General features: G+C 33.7%; 2 protein-coding genes across 2 annotated transcripts in view; one reads left to right on the top strand and one right to left on the bottom strand.

Moving 5' to 3' along the window:
- The window catches only part of LOC145315870 (uncharacterized), a 207709-nt gene that overhangs the window by 123757 nt on the left and 60616 nt on the right, over nt 1-23336 (top strand). The window lies entirely within an intron of this gene.
- LOC145315853 (uncharacterized) lies at nt 12783-22421 on the bottom strand. Its single transcript, XM_080155979.1, has 8 exons — nt 22264-22421; nt 21059-21316; nt 20555-20620; nt 20198-20280; nt 17150-17254; nt 15970-16038; nt 14234-14324; nt 12783-13965 (listed from the first exon to the last, which is right to left on the bottom strand). The coding sequence occupies exons 1-8, from the start codon at nt 22383-22385 to the stop codon at nt 13671-13673; spliced, it is 1089 nt and encodes a 362-aa protein (XP_080012105.1). The 5' UTR covers nt 22386-22421; the 3' UTR covers nt 12783-13670.

Here is a 23336-nt window from a genome sequence, read left to right on the forward strand (position 1 = left end):
CACGTACAAACCATAGTTAGTAAATTATCAGTAACTAGCGGCTACGCCCCTAGAGGCCTCTAGTGGCACTTTAAATGTTTTTGTTTGTTAAAGTTAATTTTTTTATGTACGATACCACCTTATTTGACGCTGAAGTCTCCCAGATTTTAAGAAAATTTTCAATTTTTTTGTCATTTCTTTTGGGAGGGTGGTAGTACCCTCCCCCAAAATAGTTAAAAACCTTCCCAGGACATATGAGAATCTACCCTGTTAAGGAGAACCCGATCGGTTTAGCGGTTAGCGAGATCCTTTGGTACACACAGACAGACAGACAAACATCCTGTTACTTTAGTATAAGGATTATATAAAAAAGGGCTTGGAGGGTGGTTTATATTTAAATTCAACTTAACTAGGAAATTGTACTAATGATAGTACCATGCCGTAAGACCTAAATAAAACATCTTGAGTAAAGGGTATCATTTGCATACATAAACATCAGCATACAAGGCTCAGCTATAAAGCCTAGTACATATATAGGATGCAGCCAAAATATGCTAAATTTGTCCCTAATGAGAAATTGATGAATGTGGTATATTTAAAGGAGGGATGGAGTTGTAGGGAGGTGGGGCCGTGTATATAGGAAGGGTTTTGACTGACGGATGCCAAGGTTCAAAAAGAAAGTGAATCTGTATTTGTAAAATGTATATTTTAAAGCCATACCCATCTCTCCCGTCACCCTCTCTCTCAATTCTTCTCTCCCTCTCTTTCTCTTTATATTGTTAGCCCACATAAATACATATACTTGACATATATACTATATAGGGATCAGGGTAGGTCAAGGTGTGGCAGGGGAAACTAGATTCCCATCCCGCCCCTAACTACATCCCCCCCCCTCTTTCTATTTTTCAAAAACCATCTTCCGTACTCCACTCCCTTTTGGGAATGAATCTGTTTTCCCTTTGAGATGAAAGTTCCTATCCAAGTCAGCTCCCCCCCCCCCCCCTCCATAGTAATTTTTGTAATGCTCCATATTGCTCCACATGATGATTCTGTGTATATGTGAGTGTGTGTGTGTATGTGTGTGTGTGTGTGTATGTGTGTGTGTGTGTGTGTGTGTATGTGTGTGTGTGTGTATCCTCTTCACTACATTCCATAGCCCTAAAAGGCTAAAATGGTCCTAAAGATTTCATGGGTAAAAATTTTTGAAGAATATAACACATTCATGCTATTTCTTATCAACTTCAACATATCAGCTTTTTCTGTATGTTAAAAATTAGAAAATGAGAGAAATTTTAAAGAAATAAGATTTTAAAAAAAATAAAATAGGTTTTAACAAAACTATTTTGTCTTACTATTTTATTTATCTTTTCAAATAGTCCAAAAAAAAGTTTGTTATGTCTTTTGTAGATAAGCATGGACAATCAACAAAAGTAGCGCAGAAATAAAAGTCAACAACATATTAGATTGCTAAAAAAGTTACTACACATGTAAAAATAAAATCTGATATAAATTTATAACTGATTGTAGGTTGATTCAGGAAATTTGTACAACTTAAAAGTTTTGTTACTCTTAGAATTTGATAAAACTGCATAGGAGTGTTAAATTTGCATGTATTTATAAAGATTTGTTAAAATTTAGAAATCTTCACATGTGAGGTATATATTTGTAAAATTTTGGTGAGTTTATGGTTCAAAGATGGTTACAGGTGCCACAGTGGGCACAGGGGTGGAGTTTAATACAGGGTATACACAGTGGGCACAGGAGTGGAGATTAATACAGGGTATACACAGTGGGCACAGGAGTGGAGTTTAATACAGGGTATACACATTGGAGAGTTTAATACAGGGTATACACAGTGGGCAAAGGAGTGGAGTTTAATACAGGGTATACACAGTGGGCACAGGAGTGGAGTTTAATACAGGGTATACACAGTGGGCACAGGAGTGGAGTTTAATACAGGGTATACACAGTGGGCATAGGAGTGGAGTTTAATACAGGTTATACACAGTGGGCACAGGAGTGGAGTTTAATACAGGGTATACACAGTGGGCACAGGAGTGGAGTTTAATACAGGGTATACACAGTGGGCACTGGAGTGGAGTTTAATACAGGGTATACACAGTGGGCACAGGAGTGGAGTTTAATACAGGGTATACACAGTGGGCACAGGAGTGGAGTTTAATACAGGGTATACACAGTGGGCACATGAGTGGAGATTAATACAGGGTATACACAGTGGGCACAGGAGTGGAGATTAATACAGGGTATACACAGTGGGCACAGGAGTGGAGTTTAATACAGGGTATACACAGTGGGCACAGGAGTGGAGTTTAATACAGGGTATACACAGTGGGCACAGGAGTGGAGTTTAATACAGGGTATACACAGTGGGCACAGGGGTGGAGTTTAATACAGGTGCCACAGTGGGTACAGGAGTGGAGCTTAATACAGGGTATACACAGTGGGCACAAGAGTGGAGATTAATACAGGGTATACACAGTGGGCACAGGAGTGGAGTTTAATACAGGGTATACACAGTGGGCACAGGAGTGGAGTTTAATACAGGGTATACACAGTGGGCACAGGAGTGGAGTTTAATACAGGGTATACACAGTGGGCACAGGAGTGGAGTTTAATACAGGGTATACACAGTGGGCACAGGAGTGGAGTTTAATACAGGGTATACACAGTGGGCACAGGAGTGGAGTTTAATACAGGGTATACACAGTGGGCACAGGAGTGGAGTTTAATACAGGGTATACACAGTGGGCACAGGAGTGGAGTTTAATACAGAGTATACACAGTGGGCACAGGAGTGGAGTTTAATACAGGGTATACACAGTGGGCACAGGAGTGGAGTTTAATACAGGGTATACACAGTGGGCACAGGAGTGGAGTTTAATACAGGGTATACACAGTGGGCACAGGAGTGGAGTTTAATACAGGTTATACACAGTGGGCACAGGAGTGGAGTTTAATACAGGGTATACACAGTGGAATATATGTGAAATTTAATGTTTTGATGTTTACAATAATAAAGGAAAAATGTGGAGCATTTGTCAAAAAATCACAAAAAGAAACATCAAAAAAAATTATTGATATTAAAATCAAAAAGACAAAGCTGTTTTTTATCACATCTAAATTAACTTAAAATTTTTATTCCTTTTAATATTCTAACTATAAAAATCTAAATCCAATGATTTACATTGATTATTCAATATTCATACTTCCATTAAAAGTTCACTGTGGACAAACAGAGGGGAGAGAAATACATGCGAAGAGTAAGAATATGCTTTGAATTCAAATGTGTATCAACATTTAAATAAGAGAAATAGATTCACAAATAGTTTGTAGGAGGTGAATATAAGAAGTAAGGGAGGATACATAATATTTGTGTATATTAGGCCTGTTCATTATTTTTTTTTTATTTCTTAATTGGTTTTATTTCACTACCAGAAATTGAGCTAGATATTGTCCTCTTTAGAAATATTTTTTACTTTACCAAAAAGATTTCATGGGTAAAAATTTTTTAAAAATATAACACATTCATGCTATTTCTTATCAACATATCAGCTCTTTCTGTATGTTATAGATTAGAAAATGAGAAAAATTTTAAAGAAATAAGATTTAAAAAAAAATAAAATAGGTTTTAACAAAACTATTTTGTCTTACTATTTTATTTATCTTTTCAAATAGTCCAAAAAAAAGTTTGTTGTGTCTTTTGTAGATAAGCATGGACAATCAACAAAAGTAGCGCAGAAATAAAAGTCAACAACATATTAGATTGCTAAAAAAGTTACTACACATGTAAAAATAAAATCTGATATAAATTTATAACTGATTGTAGGTTGATTCAGGAAATTTGTACAACTTAAAAGTTTTGTTACTCTTAGAATTTGATAAAACTGCATAGGAGTGTTAAATTTGCATGTATTTATAAAGATTTGTTAAAATTTAGAAATCTTCACATGTGAGGTATATATTTGTAAAATTTTGGTGAGTTTATGGTTCAAAGATGGTTACAGGTGCCACAGTGGGCACAGGAGTGGAGTTTAATACAGGGTATACACAGTGGGCACAGGAGTGGAGATTAATACAGGGTATACACAGTGGGCACAGGAGTGGAGTTTAATACAGGGTATACACATTGGGCACAGGAGTAGAGTTTAATACAGGGTATACACAGTGGGCAAAGGAGTGGAGTTTAATACAGGGTATACACAGTGGGCACAGGAGTGGAGTTTAATACAGGGTATACACAGTGGGCACAGGAGTGGAGTTTAATACAGGGTATACACAGTGGGCACAGGAGTGGAGATTAATACAGGGTATACACAGTGGGCACAGGAGTGGAGATTAATACAGGGTATACACAGTGGGCACAGGAGTGGAGTTTAATACAGGGTATACACAGTGGGCACAGGAGTGGAGTTTAATACAGGGTATACACAGTGGGCACAGGAGTGGAGTTTAATACAGGGTATACACAGTGGGCACAGGGGTGGAGTTTAATACAGGTGCCACAGTGGGTACAGGAGTGGAGCTTAATACAGGGTATACACAGTGGGCACAAGAGTGGAGATTAATACAGGGTATACACAGTGGGCACAGGAGTGGAGTTTAATACAGGGTATACACAGTGGGCACAGGAGTGGAGTTTAATACAGGGTATACACAGTGGGCACAGGAGTGGAGTTTAATACAGGGTATACACAGTGGGCACAGGAGTGGAGTTTAATACAGGGTATACACAGTGGGCACAGGAGTGGAGTTTAATACAGGGTATACACAGTGGGCACAGGAGTGGAGTTTAATACAGGGTATACACAGTGGGCACAGGAGTGGAGTTTAATACAGGGTATACACAGTGGGCACAGGAGTGGAGTTTAATACAGAGTATACACAGTGGGCACAGGAGTGGAGTTTAATACAGGGTATACACAGTGGGCACAGGAGTGGAGTTTAATACAGGGTATACACAGTGGGCACAGGAGTGGAGTTTAATACAGGTTATACACAGTGGGCACAGGAGTGGAGTTTAATACAGGGTATACACAGTGGAATATATGTGAAATTTAATGTTTTGATGTTTACAATAATAAAGGAAAAATGTGGAGCATTTGTCAAAAAATCACAAAAAGAAACATCAAAAAAAATTATTGATATTAAAATCAAAAAGACAAAGCTGTTTTTTATCACATCTAAATTAACTTAAAATTTTTATTCCTTTTAATATTCTAACTATAAAAATCTAAATCCAATGATTTACATTGATTATTCAATATTCATACTTCCATTAAAAGTTCACTGTGGACAAACAGAGGGGAGAGAAATACATGCGAAGAGTAAGAATATGCTTTGAATTCAAATGTGTATCAACATTTAAATAAGAGAAATAGATTCACAAATAGTTTGTAGGAGGTGAATATAAGAAGTAAGGGAGGATACATAATATTTGTGTATATTAGGCCTGTTCATTATTTTTTTATTATTTCTTAATTGGTTTTATTTCACTACCAGAAATTGAGCTAGATATTGTCCTCTTTAGAAATATTTTTTACTTTACCAAAAAAATAGTTTTGTTGGAGTAACAGATAAACAACATTTTTCCTTATAAAATCAGTTATCCCCAAATAGCATGACCGACAGTCAAATAATTCGTGGACTACAGTCTACAGCTCATTAGTAAGAGAAATCTTTTCAAAAAAATCAGTAATTTGTATTTGCTAGCAGCCTATTAAATAACGTTTCCCCCAAGATGTTTCAGACATGCGGACAATAATAATTATATAGTAGCTTTGCTACTAAAGAGGCCTTTCAACCAAAGTTTTTTTGCTTTACATAAAAATTAACCAGTCTATTTCATATTTAGATAAATATTTAACATTCTGAATATACCTTTGTTGATGCCATCTTAAGATATTCTAGAATTCATTACGATTTCTTTCAAAAAAAAACTTTATATTATTCAACTTTTTGATTAAAAATATATCTACTGAACTTTTATGATAAATTGGTTTTTAATACACAAAATATATGTACCTTTAAAAGGCCTGTATTAGGGGTCCATTAATCATGTTTGAACTTGTAATCATTTTGATATAAAAAGGTATCTGATTAATGATGTAAATGATTGAATATGTTTAGTTGGGTGGTTGGGAGGCAATAGAAATTATTAGTGACTCAATATAAAAGAGGTTAACCCAAAAAAAGATGTACCAATCTCTTACTTAGGTTAACTATTTTTCATCTTTATACTTAATTTATGCAAAGTTCTTATAGTAGTACATTTTATTCCGATGAAAAAAAAATAATTTTTACCTGTCGACATATAAAAACTTTCACAAACAACATGTTGTGGAGTATTCAACAACAAGTAGACTATTGGCTTCTCTAAAAAGTAGAAACCCTATCTACCATGTTGTTAACGAACTTCAAACGCACAGTTACATATACAACAGTTACAAAATATTTTTAAAGCTTAAAATCTAAACATTGAAAAAGATGTGACCATTCAAGAGGAAATATGTAGCACAAAGTAGAGAATGAAAAAATGTGTTCCAAAATATGTTGAGAAGGTCAGGGAGGCAATGAAATGGTCATGTAATGTCTAGGGATGGATGGTCCAAAAGTGTCCCACCAATAATTCACCAGATAATATCATTCTTATCTCTCCACCTCTCTCATATATCTCTTTCTTTCTATTCGCTTCTCCTTCTTATTTTAGTCCTCTCTTTTTAGAGGCAAAGCTACATTACAAACTAACCTTTATGTAGGTCTTGATATGTTATCACTTTTTCTAAACATTCCATGTGGTTGTTATTCTAATAGAATCTTACAAAACATCTTATTATATAAAGTAAAATGGTATTTCTGTTGTCTGAGTATAAAGATCTCAGAAAATGCTAGTCCGAATAATTTAGTTGTACACTTCAGAGGGGTATTATAAATGTTTCGAGGTGGTTTAAGGCTATTTTTATCTAATTTAGGAGGCTAATGGCAAAACAACCAGCATTATCCTCGCTTATATTGAAAATAATCTCTCTTCTTGGTTTTAAAAAAGGTAATAAAATAGTTTAGTTGATCTGTAATATTTCATGCTCATGTTCATGTAATGGGCAAAGTCAAGTAATAGAGTTATACATACTAGACTACCATTTGTCATGCTAAAAAAAAAACTTATTGTTTTTTATTTGAATCTGCCTCATACATAACATTTTTATCATTTAACGTTTGAATATCTTTCCTAATTAATTGCTTGCTTGAAAATTGAAAACTTCTGATTATAAGTTTCTTTCAAAGTTAGGATTAGCTTCTTGGACATTTGACATATAAACTTAAAAATTATCTTTATGCATATTTACAGGAGAGAATAAACCCTGCGGGTACAATACAGCCTCGCCTAATTTGCCCTAATTTAAGAGAGATCATATATTTTTTATATAATTCCTAAAACTCTAGAAATAATGAGTCTTCTAACTGGACAATGGGTCAACTGAAAATAGTTGCCGAATGTGTACGCAGTTTCCTGAGTGTTTCCTCATCCTAGCTCAATATTTACTACTAGCCAAAAAAGCTTCAAACTTCAAAAAAAATCTAAATTTAAAAAATTCAAATTTATAATGTATAATGTATAAATCGTTTACACATTCAAATTTTGATTTTTTTTAAGGGAAGTTTGAAGATTTGTAGCTAGTAGTAAATATTAAGCTAGGATGAGGAAACACCCAGGAAACTGCGTACACATTCGGCAACTATTTTCAGTTCATCGGACAATGACAATAGGTCGGTGTGCAATCACTTCCAAATATTTTATATCCTAAGACACAAAAGCAAATAATAAGTGTTTTATGAAAATAAAGGAAAGGGGATGGTTTATTTATGTTGTTGAAAAAATATGCAGTTCCGATGATTTGGCAATGTGACATTTGTGTGGAAGTAAAGGAACACCTGACAAAACAGGGAGGAACGTCGTAAGTAGGTTGGATCTTCAAACACACAAAATAAAATTGCTAGAAACAAGACATTTAAAACAAAACCATTACATTAAGGACAACATCCATAAAAGTGAAGCCCTGAAATCAAACAGTAGAACAAACGAACATGAACACTTTAAACAAAATTCAACAATTATCAAATATAAAAACAAAATTGTTGCAATATTGCATATAACTTTGTTTAAGGACATTTTTAGGAGTTGAGTATAATATGCATCGCTTAAAATAGTGTACCTTGTTATCCTAAGAATCATTTTTCCAAAAATCAACATGTTTTAAATGGACTTACATACATTATTGCGATGGTTTTAGAGTACGAAGGTACATAATTAAATTATAGAAAAGCTTCGCTTTATTTGATTTATATTTTGCTAATCTTTTTTCTCGAGATTTTAACTAAATAAGCATTTAATTCAAAGCTACCAAATTTTAGAAAATAATTAATATTCATTATTCATCTTCCACCAATTTCCCATAGTGTATTAAAAAGAATAGGAAAGAAATAAGAAGATGGAAGAAGGTGGAGTTTTTTTTATAAAAAGATTTAAAGTTTTGATACTACTCTGCTTTACAATGCGAGGGGCGTTGAAGGAGACCATGTTGTGGGATGGGTTCAGGACAGCACAGTGTAAGGAGACCATGTTGTGGGATGGGTTCAGTACAGCACAGTTGAAGGAGACCATGTTGTGGGATGGGTTCAGGACAGCACAGTGGAAGGAGACCATGTTGTGGGATAGGTTCAGGACAGCACAGTAAAAGGAGACCATGTTGTGGAATAGGTTCAGGATAGCACAATTGAAGGAGACCATGTTGTGGGATGTGTTCAGGACAGCACAATTGAAGGAGACCATGTTGTTGGATGTTCAGGACAGCACAATTGAAAAAGACCATTTTGTGGGATGGGTTCAGGACAGCACAGTTGAATGAGACCATGTTGTGGGATGGGTTCAGGATAGCACAGTTGAAGGAGACCATGTTGTGGGATGGGTTCAGGATAGCACAATTAAAGGAGACCATGTTGTGGGATGGGTTCAGGACAGTACAGTTGAAGGAGACCATGTTGTGGGATGGGTTCAGGATAGCACAATTAAAGGAGACCATGTTGTGGGATGGGTTCAGGACAGCACAGTAAAAGGAAACCATGTTGTAGGATAGGTTCAGGACAGCACAGTGGAAGGAGACCATGTTGTGGGATGGGTTCAGGACAGCACAGTAAAAAGAAAGCAAGTTGTGGGATGGGTTCGTGACAGCACAGTTGAAGGAAACAATGGCACCTTAAGAAAAACCTTTTATATATAACTTTTTTGTTAAATGAAAATAGCAATTACCTACAATAAACAACCATACTAGCTTGCAACTAATAAGCAAGATGCAGAAAAAAAGTAAATTTATATAAAGATTATATTCATCTAAAATCTGATTGTATTTAGTTTAGTTGAATTAAATCCACACTCCAATACCTTTCAACATAAAGCAAGATATCCCATTAAATGGAATTTTTGGACCTTTTTTGTGGCTAGCCTTTTCATTGAATATTTGATTCCATTTTAGTTATATTGTTACAAGCTCAATTTTATGGGATGGTCACTTTTATTCACTTTTTATGCTTCAGTTAGAATATCTTTTTTTGTGGGTCAGATATAGTTATTTTTTTAGTATTTGATATTCGCACTAGTAACTTTGTATTATTAAGTTCATTGTCAATCTTCAGCTCTATGCTTAAATGTGTCACAAATCTGCTAGAAAACATTTTATCGTATTCATTCGAATCCGGTGGATAGGAACCGGTTCTCATCCATACGAAAAAACTATGTCTAGCATCGTATTATATCCAGCTTTCTACGAATATAGAAATGTACAATCATAAGATTAAAACTAGTTTTTTTAGCCGGTGACTTCGTCACCTCGGGGCTAAAAAAAACTAGTTTTAATCTCATAATTGTACATTCTATATCCGCGGAAAGCCGTTTATAATACGATGCGAGAAATAACTATTAATGATGCTTGTAAGGTCTATCTGAGGCGAATGAAACCAACTAAACAAACAAAAAACAAAACAAAAAAGTACTTTGTGTGAAGGTGCCAAAATAAACAATATTCTCATTTTTTAAATCATTCTTTACATAGACCAAGTTAATGATCCTAAGCTCCATAGAACACTCGTTGCAAGTTAAAACAGTGCGTTTCTTATAACAATGTATTTTCTAATGGTTCATAATTTACAACATAATAATTAATAATATACAAATATAATTTCAGGAATTCATTTATTCATTTAGATTTAAATAAAGCACTATAGCAAAAACTAGATTATGCATTATTGAACAAAGTATTATTTTTTCATATTTGTACAATTTTATTTTATAACAATGGATTTGTTTTCAAATGGAAGAAATGTATTAAACAATTGTAAAACAAACAAAATATGAAAATAGCTACCGCTGAAATATTTTGTAAGTCCCAAATGTGTTTTTTTACATTTTAAAATGTTTAAGGTAATAAATACTGAATTCACTTTTAAATTTTTTTATCGTAAGTTAGATTTTTATAAAAATTACATTCTAAGTTTTGATGAAATAAATTTGTTGTGAAGTATATACAGGGTGCGCCACATATCTAGGGACTTTTTCTAATTTGTAAACAAACGAACATAAAATCGTCAATTTTAAAGATTTTATTAAATTTTAAAAGCTGGGGAGCAAATTAGGTATATGACTATTATATAATTGAATAAAATCGCCGCCAGCATCAATCACCGCCTCTACCCGCCTCCTCAACCGCCGGCAGGCCAAGGTCAAAATGTAACTGTCCAAGCTGGCGAAGTTCTCCTTGATAGTGGCAATGAGGAAGGTCTTTTTGGTATGGGTACGTCTATTGGTGCATGCTTCAAAGTAGCCCAAGGTCAAAAAGTCCATTGAATTAAGATCGGGCTGCTGGGAGGCCCCATTCCCTTAGGAATGTGAGTAACAGCAGGATCCAAATTCACCCAACTTTCAAGCTACCCTTTGACACGGAGGCTCTTATTTGGACCACAGTTGAGCTAGAATGACGTTCTTTACCTTTTTAGAAATGGCATGAAGATTCATCTAGGGTTGTCATCGAAACCCATAGTCTAAAATGAGTTTTTAAGTTCCATATGGGTCTCTGACGTCGAGAAACGAGAAATTTTCACGATTTTACACGATTTTTGACGTTTTTGACATCTCTAAATCTGTCACGTTTCACTTTGTCGGAGTACTACAGCCAAGCCATTTTAGATAGAGAGCTCTAGTCTTTTCTAGTGTCTTATTTATGTATCTAACAGTATCCCCAGCAAGTTGCATAACTCTAGCTCATCTACAGATGGGCTGAGGTCCGATTTAGTGGGCCCTAGTTGAGAATCCAGATTATACCACCGGCGCAACTAGAATCTGCCTTGTTGAACATAAGCGCGGCCAGCTCGGAGTACGAGCCCATCTTCGCCCAAAGATTTTTTTGTGCTAAAAGGTCATTACCTAAGCTTTTTATAGTGGGGTCAAACGTCCTGATTGATCAAGTAGTTTTGACGCTATGGCCGTTTTAAAAAAGTCCCTAGATATGTGGCGCACCCTGTATAATGCAATTTTCTACTTTTTATTTTTAAGAAAATCTTTTTAGAAGTATAAAATTTGAGCTAGGGTAATCTTTGAGATATTTTAATAAAAGGTTGTATTAATCTGAAGAAACGCAGCTATTCAATAACAAGGTCTAATATGTCAGAATTACCGTCGTCTCAATGTGTATAGTATATTTATCGCATTGTATTATCGGACAGGGAAATTCGATTTAATGAACTTTTTCCTTTTTTGGTCTTTTAGGGACCGAAAGCCCGGCACAACAAATTAGTGATAAATTCTATGATTATTTTCTTTTTTTGTATAAAATTATCTATAATGATATACATATCAGGGAGTAAGGGAGGGGACAATGGATCGAATATTCAATTTTTAGGAGTCTCAGACTTTGGGGACTGGCTTAAAGGGAATGTGCAAGAATTTAGTAGTTTCTGACTGAGTTTGGGGACTTGCGCATAGAATGCCGCTACTCGTTATGTATGTTTTGAATATTGCAGACGTGGAGAAGGGATAATGGAAGTGGGGGGAAGGGAAATAAACACTCGTTGTGTTAGTTTGGAATGTAGCAGACGGGGAGAAGGGAGGTGGGGGCAAGGGGCAAGGAAAATAAACAGAATAAAAAGGGGCAGTCATATTCATGCTAGCAGCTGGCCGGGTCCAATAATCTTTTAATATAAAAATCACACCAAAAAAACTCAATATATTTCATCAAAAACAAGTTGTGATTTCACTTTACATGACGCTATGGAAATCTATTATTCAATTAACAATCCCTTTATAATTTCCTACAAATTTATTGGATTAAACTGGATTTCATGCCCTTTCTTTAATAACACTTATATTGAATTAATTGCCCATTGTCCCCTCCCTTACTCCCTGTATACATATATTTTAGTATGGCTCATATAGTTTTCGAACCTGCGAAAGTTGATTGGATTCTTTGTTATAGTACAGGGTTATTCTCTCGTTTGTTTATTCTATAAGCTCCGCTACTATTTGATCTACTATTCTTTTCTAAATTGGTGCTCTGCATATGAAAAGAATTGTCACTGTATTAACAAAAAATACTTCTCTAATAATGGAACCTAGTAATAGTGTCTGACTGATTATGACGTAAGAAAAAAAATTAGCCAATGAGAGGCCACTATAAATTTTACCATTGGTCAATAATGACCTCTCATTGGCTAATTTTTTTTCTTACGTCATAATCAGTCAGACACTATTACTAGGTTCCTAATAATGATAATGATATTACATAAAATGCAAATTAATACTAAAATATATTTTACACCAAAAACGACTACATTCAATAGCAGCCAAAAATTTACCAATCAAAATTATTTCTAAACGGGTAAAATTAGATGTTTTATGGCCTTTTTTGCTACATGCTTAAGTTTTTCTGTCGAAAACGCTGACAATAAGACATTTATGTGTATTTTCGTTTGATTTTACTCAACCAGTTTAATTATGCAAATGGAATCTTTGACAAAATAGTCTCGGACAAAATAGCCACAGGACAAAGTAGCCTCTAAAAAAAGCCTCAACTGTTAATACAGGCTATTTTGTCCTGATGTTTTTTTTCCCGCGGATATTTTATCCTGAGGATATTATGTCCGAGTCTATTTTGTCCAATATCTTACAAACATTGTGTTTGAATTAAAACACATACGACTTATAGAGTAGATTCTCTCAATAAGAATAGTTGGAAGATTTTTAGAATCTCTTAAAAACAAATAAATATAAAGAATACATTTAAGTAAGGTACTAAAATTATGTAATATGAATATAATTTCATACTTTTAAAAACATGTGGATTTTCGATGAAGCAAGTTACTTTAGACTACATCTAATATATTTTTGTTTTGACACTGATATTGTATAACTATATTTTAGGAACACTTCAAATTTTTGTTATATTAAAAAAAAATATTTTTTTAGAATTGGCATAGTTCAATAAAAATTTTTATCTATGATAATACAAGAAAACATTTAAACACCATTCTCCGTTTGATCTTTAAATTAGCCTCTTTCAAATATTTGGCAATTAGCATTTATTACTAAATTACAGGGTTGTAAAAAGTAAATTTTTTATAATGAAAGTCTAAACATCCGTGCTTTCAACATGATCATCCTCCTTGTTTGTCTGTTTGGCAAGGCTGTGCTGGTAGCCTTCGGGAAATATTTCACTGTATGCAGGGGGCGGAGTATTTCCACGCGGGGGCAACTCACCTCCTTCGCCCCCTTCAATGTCGATGATGCCTGTATTATGGTCCCTGCCCCCCAACATGTCACTCCCGATGGCTCCCTCGATGTATCTATTGGCGGACCCCTCGCCGCCTCGGTGTATAATGCGTTGATGGTGGCTGGAATGACCGCCAACTGGCAAACCTGACAATCTGAAATATTAAACTTAAATTTTATACTTGAAAAATTATTGAATGTAATTATTTGCAAGATCAATAACCTAAACAAGGACACTTATGGCCGCAATTATTACAAGCTGGAAAAACAAAAATTAAACTGTGAGCAAATTGGCTAGAAAAGTTTATTTCCATTCGACAAAATATCTTAAAACTATCTCATGTACTATAATAAAAAAGAAGCATTACTCCCAATAAAGTTTTAACATATTTTTGTTATTTTCTGGCCATAATTTTGATTTACCTCATTTCATGGCACTCATCTGGGTCAGATGTAGGTGTTGGAGGAAGGGACATTCTGCTACATCTTTTCACACAGCACACCATACAACATCCTATGGTTAAAAGTTTATTTTATTCAATGGACTAGGAACCCAAAGCAACATTCGCAGATGACATAAGCCATCTAGTAAGCCTTCAGCCCCTGGGTAAACCTTACACTCCCTCAGCAAAAAACCAAAGATAAGCAACTGCAGCTGCAGCATCAGTCGCACTTATCCGCCACAAACCTTGCGGATTCGAGGAAGAATCACAGCCACTATAAGCCGCAGCCACACTCAGCCAAAGCTACCCTCCTTAGAAGCAATTAAACCAGCCTCTGATGAGATATTTTACTTTAAATAAACCAAATACTTTATGTTTTAGATATTTAGAGAGAAAAATATATTTCCAAATATAGACAATTATTTTGCATATTGAAACCCTTAAAACGACAAAATTTGAACCTTTTTCTGAATTGATTTGGACTTTTACATATCCCAGTGGAAACGACCTTCCCTATTTCTGATTTCCCCGCATGGAAATGGTCGATAGAATCTAAGTAACACATAAATATTGAAGATAAGCAAATAGGGTCAGGAAGATACCAGTCAAAGTTTATATAATAGAAGTAGATACAAAGATTTTATATTAAAAAAATTTATACTTTTCGGTGGGTGCTAAGTTGAAACTATTTTCTTGAAAAATGTTTGGTGGGGGTAAAATTTTGGTCTTTTTGTCATTCTAAGTACTTCAAATTTTGAAACAGTAATCTCAATTAGCTTCTAATAATACTTTAATTAAAAAGTTTAATGTAAAATTTTGAATTTATTTAATAAAACAACTACTGTGGTAGGAAATAATAAAATCAAACCACACAAAATTGGTCATTTATTATATGAAATTATGAAAAAGTTTCTAACATTAAAATATTGTTTAATGGATAAATTTATGCCACCTAAGCATTGTCACGCGTTAGATAAAGCAGTAGACAATGAAAGGCTTAGCATATTTAATTTGAGAATAATAATTTCAAAATCACTTTTAATTACAGTATGTGTGTGCGTATTTATATTACCATCCTTTTTAAAAACACACATTGAAGAGATAAAACCCCCAACACATTATCTTTGTTTTTGAAAAAGATTTAGTTTCACACTAAATTAGAAGGTCACTTTTTAAAAATTAAAATAAAATAATAAATGTGTCATAGATAAGACTTTAAACCCCTTCTATCCTGAGATATTTGGTTAACAAGTTAAATTGTTTAAATATCATACACTAGTGGCTACTCCCCTAGCATCTAGGGGCTCTGCATTCGATGGGGCAGAGAGAGAGAGAGATAAAACTAGCTTAAAATCATCCAAACACTTTATCTGAAAATAAATTAGCCTAAAACCATTGGACGACTTATGTGAATCTTGCATGAAAAGTTATTGATATCTTCAAGACAAAAAAAGGAATGCTTTATAGAATATCTAGGATATATTTTTCTTTCTTTGACTTAATTATTTATAAACAGTAAATTAAAGAGTAGCCAAACCTTTTAATTAAAAATATACAGTTTTTGTAAAAAAAAAATACCTTCTCTTTTAGTTTCCAAGAAAATCTAAACTTTTGAACTATTCTAAAACTATCTTAAAACATAAAAAAATGCCTTTTTTATAGTTTACCAACTAGTTTTAAGAATAATTAGCCCCGCCTGGATGATAAAAGACGTACCTAGCCCCACAAGGACAGCTAGGGATACTGATGTTATTGTGCCAAGCCGTAAATCTTCTGACTCAAAGCCTGGAAGTAAATAATTAATTACCATTTTTTAAATGTAAAGCTTTCCTACAACTGTCCCCGTACGTATGTCAGTGTGTCGTAAATTAACAATGTTAGGGTTCTCCTACCGATTTCAAACACCGTTTGGAGATTCCTAAATTAATCTTTTGTATTCTCAATAAACGCCATTACGTACATATATAAAAAAAGAATAAAACTATGCTACTGAAAAAGTTCAAATATCATAAAAAAAAATTCAACAAATACACAAAATAACCCTCTGTTTCTTTACAAGTTCAATATTAAACTATTAAACTTTTTAAAGATTCTTTTAAGTCGACTCTTATGTATGGTGTACCATCCTTGTTAAACTATAACATACTTTGCTGGATAAATGGGGATTTAGTAGATATTACCTACCTACAATATTTTTTAAAAATAAAGTCAACTTTAGTTTGTGTATTGTAAGTAGTCATGGATATAAAGTTCGTGGATATTGCGATAGAGGAATTTTTGTCGTCAGTTTGGGTTGCTAATATAATCCTCAGTTATTGGTCAATACGCTCCTCCATAGTCAGGGGAGGGGATGGGGTAAAGTCATAAGGGAGAGATAGGGGGGGAGGGGGGGGTATAGTTATATTAGCTGCAATTAGAAGAAACATTTTATCAGGGTATGCGAGAATCTTTCACAATATCTATGTATTCTATATCCATTTAAGTAGAAGACTACCGAAAATCCGTAAATGTGTACTACAAATTCCACCAAAATATGTTATTGGTGACAGTTACCCAACTCAGTAGAGCGAAAATGGGGTATAGCCCCTTTCGTGGCAACTCCCCTTAAGGGATGATTCTTCGTATTTTCACAGTAGCTTTTCTCCTATTTCTAGCCACTGCGGGGGGCTCTAACCCTGCCGGTCCAATTGCATAACCCTGTGGTGCAATCACCTAACCCAATATAACCTAAACTAAGGTAAAATAACCTATTAAAAGTCATTTTAAAAATACAACGAATCGCCCCTTAAGGGGCGTTGCCACGAAAGGGACTATACCCCGAAAATGTGCAGTAAATCTAAAAAGTACAAAAAAAAATTGCATAGTTGTTGTTTTGGAACATATGAGCGTAGCTTACCTATATTTATATAAGTTGTCTGAATAGTTGGAAATGTTGGTGCGACAGTTGAAGTTGTTGATGTTGTCGTTGTTTTACACAGTAAATCACTCTCATCCCGAGGAACTAAAACACACAATAAAAAACTTAGGAATTCACATAGAGAAAATAATAAAAGAGAGAAATCGAGGTATTTGAAGGACTAAAATAGGCAGTGGGCCTAGAGGCCTATATTGAGCAATTGCCGCGCTGAATTTTTAATGTTATTCCACCACTTTTCAAAATGGGAATATCTTAAAATTAAATATAATTTCAAGACAATTATAGTTGCTGTTTGAAGCATAAATCTAATTTTTATAGGATGATATAGAAATATTTTGAATTATCATCCATTCTGATGAAACCTAATGAAAGAATATAAAATTATCATTATTAATTTTTCATTACTTTGCTACTGACTTTAATCATAACACTCATTATTAGCTTATAAGATTTATATTGCAGTCTATCTAACTTATATTTTTTAATAAATAAACGTTTTTACAAATTTAATATGAACATTTGATTATAAATTATAATAATCAGTTTTTCAGTGCCATCTAGCTTTGGATATAGAACTAGAATATCAAAGCGTTCATCAATTTTTATTTTGCCTGTATTTTTCTTGTTTTGGATTTTTGTCACTAAAGGGCCAAACCCTGAGGGGTAAATAACATCACTTGAAAATGTTAAAAATATTGTAAAAACGAGTATTGTCTGAGAAAGAACATAGATAGCATTACAGATTATTCACTTATTTAGATTATTCAGTTATGAAATTTTTTATTTAATATTTAGCCTTAGTTTTAATGTATGTCTTTGAAGTAGACAACTAGCGAACCTGGTGGCTGAGAGCTAAACTATTAATTTTTTATTAGTAAACATTTTAAAGTTTTATCATGTTAATTAGATTTAAATATTACATTTAGGCTAATTTGAAAAAAAATAAATTTTTGATCATAAAAGGTGAACCCTCCTATTTTTAAACTAGGCGAAACATACTTTTCTGCTGCACTAAGACCGCCCGCGGCTGTTTGTTTTTTAAGATTCTAAATCAAATTGTATTTTAAATATTTTCTTTAATTTTTTTAAAAACATAATAAATTACAGAAAAATAATAATAATTAATAAGATAAATTTTTTTTAATTTTTTTTTTACATATATAGAATAGGTTATGATTAAGATGCAAAAAGCCGCGGACGGTTTAGATAAATAGCAGACAAATTATTTTAGTAGGGGGGAAGTAATATTTTACAATGAAATTGGGGTGAGTATTCATCCTCTTATCCTTTTTCCTTATGGGAATTCAAAAAATATTCGGATTTTTGTTCAAAAGATATTCACCTATTCTCATTTGGAGCGAAGCGTTTCTATAATGATGGTCGGTACGTACTTCCGTCCGTAACGTTTAACTCTTATAATTTATATAGACATGTTAGAAATATTCTATAGATTTTGCCTGGCGATTTTTGTAGGATATAATTATCCTATTAATTTGATTTTTGGAATAATGATTCCTAGGACGATAAGGTACAGTATTTTAAGCTTGGCATCTCTATAATCAAGTTTTAAAAATGAAAGTATGTCCTTTTACTTTATCCTGTATTTACTCAATTTTGCAACAAATTTATGTACAAGTTTGTTTAGACTTACAAATTAATGTTAATTAAATTCTGACACTCTACAAGAGTTATTGTACGTTAGTCCTTTCTAATGATTGTAGAGCTTTGATTTTAAGGACGTTTTCTTCCTTGTTCTTTTGTTTTTTAGTTGGTTTAAACTTGTAAGAGATTGAAGATTGAAGAGATTCGCTTTTGTGGATGTTGTCATCCATGTTCTGTTGTTTTTGGTTGGTTTAAACTTGTAAAACTTATTTAGATATAATTAGAACGCACTCGTACTAAACGCCCCTTTTATAGCAAAGAATAACTTATTACGCCTTCATTTAAATAAATAATTGGGGTCCTAATGAAAGATTGTGTTTAATGAGAGCCGCACGCTCACCTTCTCTTTACCACACTCAGGGATTTTAAGGGATAAGACAATATACGATAAAATGATATCTAAAGATTATAACTATTGGTTAAAAAGATTTGATAATTATATATAGTTTTACATTAAACAATAAAATTTAATGTAAGTACCCGGAGTTTTTAGCCAATGAATAAAATATCGTGGGTACCAGTGAAAAAAACAGTCCAATGTCCCTCTCCTCCCTAACCTACTGATTAATGTATTAATAGGACATAAAGTTCAAGTATATAAAATTAAAGCCATTATTTTTTTAAGCGAAGCTTTTCTACAAGTATGGCCGGTTCGTCATTACTTCTGTCTGATCGTAACAAATAGCTGTGGTCATTTAATCCGGTGATAAAATTGTTTTATCACTTTAAAATAATAAAATAATAAATGAATAACTAACCTAAATCAGTGGCCCAGTTGACTATAGTGTTACAAATATTAAATAAATAACTAACCTAAATTAGTGGCAGAGTTGACTATGGCATCACAAAATAATAAATGAATAACTAGCCTAAATCAGTGGCACAGTTGACTATGGTGCTACAAAATAATGAATGAATAACTAACCTAAATTAGTGGCAGAGTTGACTATGACATCACAAAATAATAAATGAATAACTAACCTAAATCAGTGGCCCAGTTGACTATGGTGTTGCAAATAATAAATAAATAACTTAGGTATTAAGTGGCACATTTGACTATGGTATTACAAAATAATAAATGAATAACTAACCTAAATCAGTGGCCCAATTGACTATGGTGTTACAAATAATAAATAAATAACTTAGGTATTAAGTGGCACATTTGACTATGGTGTTACAAATAATAAATAAATAACTTAAGTATTAAGTGGCACATTTGACTATGGTATTACAAAATAATAAATGAATAACTAACCTAAATCAGTGGCCCAATTGACTATGGTGTTACAAATAATAAATAAATAACTTAAGTATTAAGTGGCACATTTGACTATGGTATTACAAAATAATAAATGAATAACTAACCTAAATCAGTGGCACAGTTGACTATGGTATCACAAAAGAATGAATTTGGAAGAAAATGACCAGATTGGTTACACTCGGAAAACCTACATTTGAACAGTATTAATCCTATTATAATTATTATTATATTTTTTTGTCTGTAGATTAATATTTCGTTAACTACATTTTGGTGAAGTTTCACAATGGGGTTTTGTAATATTTTATTTTTATATTTAAGTCTTGGAATGGTTTTATACTACATATTTCTATGCATATCCCTTCCACTTCGAATATGAAGACGCTAGGTGGCAGTCGCATCTTTTTTTGACATCCAATAAATGTAAAAATTGTAAAATCTATTCAAAAAATTAAATTACTTACCCATACACTGACTTTTTTCTGTATGGAGTTATGACCATACGTAAATTTACAACTGCTAATTTTTCTCTAAACAAAAAGTTTTATAAATAAAATATTAGAAGGTATTTCTTATTATAATTCATAATTATAATTTATTATTGTAATTCTCGATTTAAAGAAAAAATTCAAATCCCATTTAGTTTGATTTTGAAAACAAAATATCTTTTGGTGGGGGATTTTTAATAATGGTGTGGTGGGGTCACGCCTCCCTTTTTTTCAAGGAAATTTTTTTGATGTGGTGGGAGTCTGGGACAATTATTTTCTGAAGGATGGTGTCCTTAGCCCCCCTAAAAAAAATAGCTTAAAACCGCCGCAGGATCAGTAGGATTATTCCCAAAAAGCCACACTTAATCGGTGCAGCAGTTAGCAAGATCTAAAAGGGCGGACGGATGAACAGGCGGACAGAAAAACGATGTCACAGCTACTCAAGAAATCTAAGAATATTTTAAATTTTTAAAAATTTTCCTGAAATATTTTGGTCTATCAACATCAAAATGCATCCATATATTGAGAGCACCATTCCCCACATCAAAGGACCATTTGTTGACCTCCCCGCAGATCTTGTCAGAGCGGCGCAGTGTCACAAACGGGACCATATCGTCCTCCCCGAACTGTATGAAGTCTACACAACCATCCTCTTCGTTGCCACGTAGATACATGGTCTCTATGTAGACCATGAGGCCCCAGTCTTTCTCCATAGTTTTCATCAGGATTGTGCAATCTCTGAAATAAAAAAAACTCCTTCAGCATTTAATAAAGACAATAATGATCATACCTGGGACCTGGGTGCAAGGGCGTGTTGTAGTTGTGTGTCAACTATATGTGCTTTATTGTTGTTATATAGGAAGGAAATTTTACTTTACACCCCCAGGGAGTAAGGGAGGGGACAATGGGCAATTAATTCAATATAAGAGTTATCAAAGAAAGGGCATGAAATCCAGTTTAATCCAATAAATTTGTAGGAAATTATAAAAGGATTGTTAATTGAATAATAGATTTCCATAGCGTCATGTAAAGTGAAATCACAACTTGTTTTTGATGAAATATATTGAGGTTTTTTGGTGTGATTTTTATATTAAAAGATTATTGGACCCGGCCAGCTGCTAGCAAGAATATGACTGCCCCTTTTTATTCTGTTTATTTCCCTTGCCCCTTTCCCCCACCTCCCTTTTCCCTTTTCCCCGTCTGCTACATTCCAAACTAACACAACGAGTGTTTATTTCCCTTCCTCCCACTTCCCTTATCCCGTCTCCCCGTCTGCAATATTCAAAACATACATAACGAGTAGCGGCATTCTATGCGCAAGTCCTCAAACTCAGTCAGAAACTGCTAAATTCTTGCACATTCCCTTTAAGCCAGTCCCCAAAGTCTGAGACTCCTAAAAATTGAATATTCGATCCATTGTCCCCTCCCTTACTCCCTGTTACACCCCACTGAACCTAAACACAAATGCTTACATTCCTTACACCACCACTATGATGATTTAACATCCCTCTTAATGTATATATATTACACCCTCCTAAAATTCCCAGCACCCTAAACCTCTTTTAGTTCACAAGGAATAGGTATAAAATCGCAAAAAGGTTGTTAAACTTTTCGGGGGTGCCTTGAACATCTCATGCGTGCCTTCCACTACCATGGTGCCTGCTACCTCTTGTTAATAAATGTACCTGGGTGCCTGGTTATCTCCAGGTTGCAGTTCTGCTATATAGTAGGTTCTGCTGATGTTCATGTTGACAAAAGTTTCGTTGAGTGGGCATATTGAGTCCTCCTCAAAGTAATAATGTATCATTGTAATAATTCATTAGCACACAGCTACAAACATAAGTTATTTTAGGGGGTTTTGTAAAGAAGAAATTTTCAACAATTGACTGAATTATTTTGCTTGTTTGGCGAAATCGATAAATTATTACTTGGATGTTGCATGTTTCATGTACTCTAATAAAATTATACTCAAAGAAGGCTAAAAAATGATACCCTCATGCACCTCCTTTATCCCACCCCCTCCCCTCTTACGGGATGAACGAATTGACCAATAAATGAGTTTCATTTTAGCAACCTAAATTGACGACAAATTTTGTCAATGTATCCACGTATAATATATCCATTTTTGTCGAAGTTGGTTAAATTTAAACATGATAAATATTTGCCTTTTTGAGATCAATATATTTCTGAGATGTGACCAGATTTATTATCACGAGTAAATATTGCACAACAGTCATCAACATCTAGTAAATAAATAAAATTACATTTCATATACCTTTCCTGTATTTCTGAAAGGTAATTAACCAATATCAAGTGGCAAATATCATTATATTTTTCAATAAGATTATTTTCTTTTGCCAGTAGCAAGGCAACTTGTAATCAGGGACTGAGAGACCAGATCAAGATCACGCTCAAGAGGTCATTCAAGGTCACGTGACTATGAACGAGGGGATCAACGTCATATAGAAGAACACGGTCAAGATCTCGAGAGGACTCAAGGGGAAGATGGACCAAAAGACGTAGAATAAGGTCTATAAGTTTCAACCATTAATTGTAATCTAGAGAAAGGCAATTTTGTGTAGAATCAATGGAGGTTTAAAAAGTACATTAATTTATTGGCCATTGTCTTGTCCCTTTAGATAACTGACTTGTAATACAAATTCCAAACGGAAATAATTAATAGGTGAACTTTTTCCTTTCATAAAATTATTTAAAATTTTAAAAAGATAATTTACCTTTATTTAAAGACATGGAAATG

This window comes from Acartia tonsa, chromosome 4, assembly GCF_053477335.1.
Source record: "Acartia tonsa isolate MP-2025a chromosome 4, ASM5347733v1, whole genome shotgun sequence".
Lineage (NCBI taxonomy): Eukaryota > Metazoa > Arthropoda > Copepoda > Calanoida > Acartiidae > Acartia > Acartia tonsa.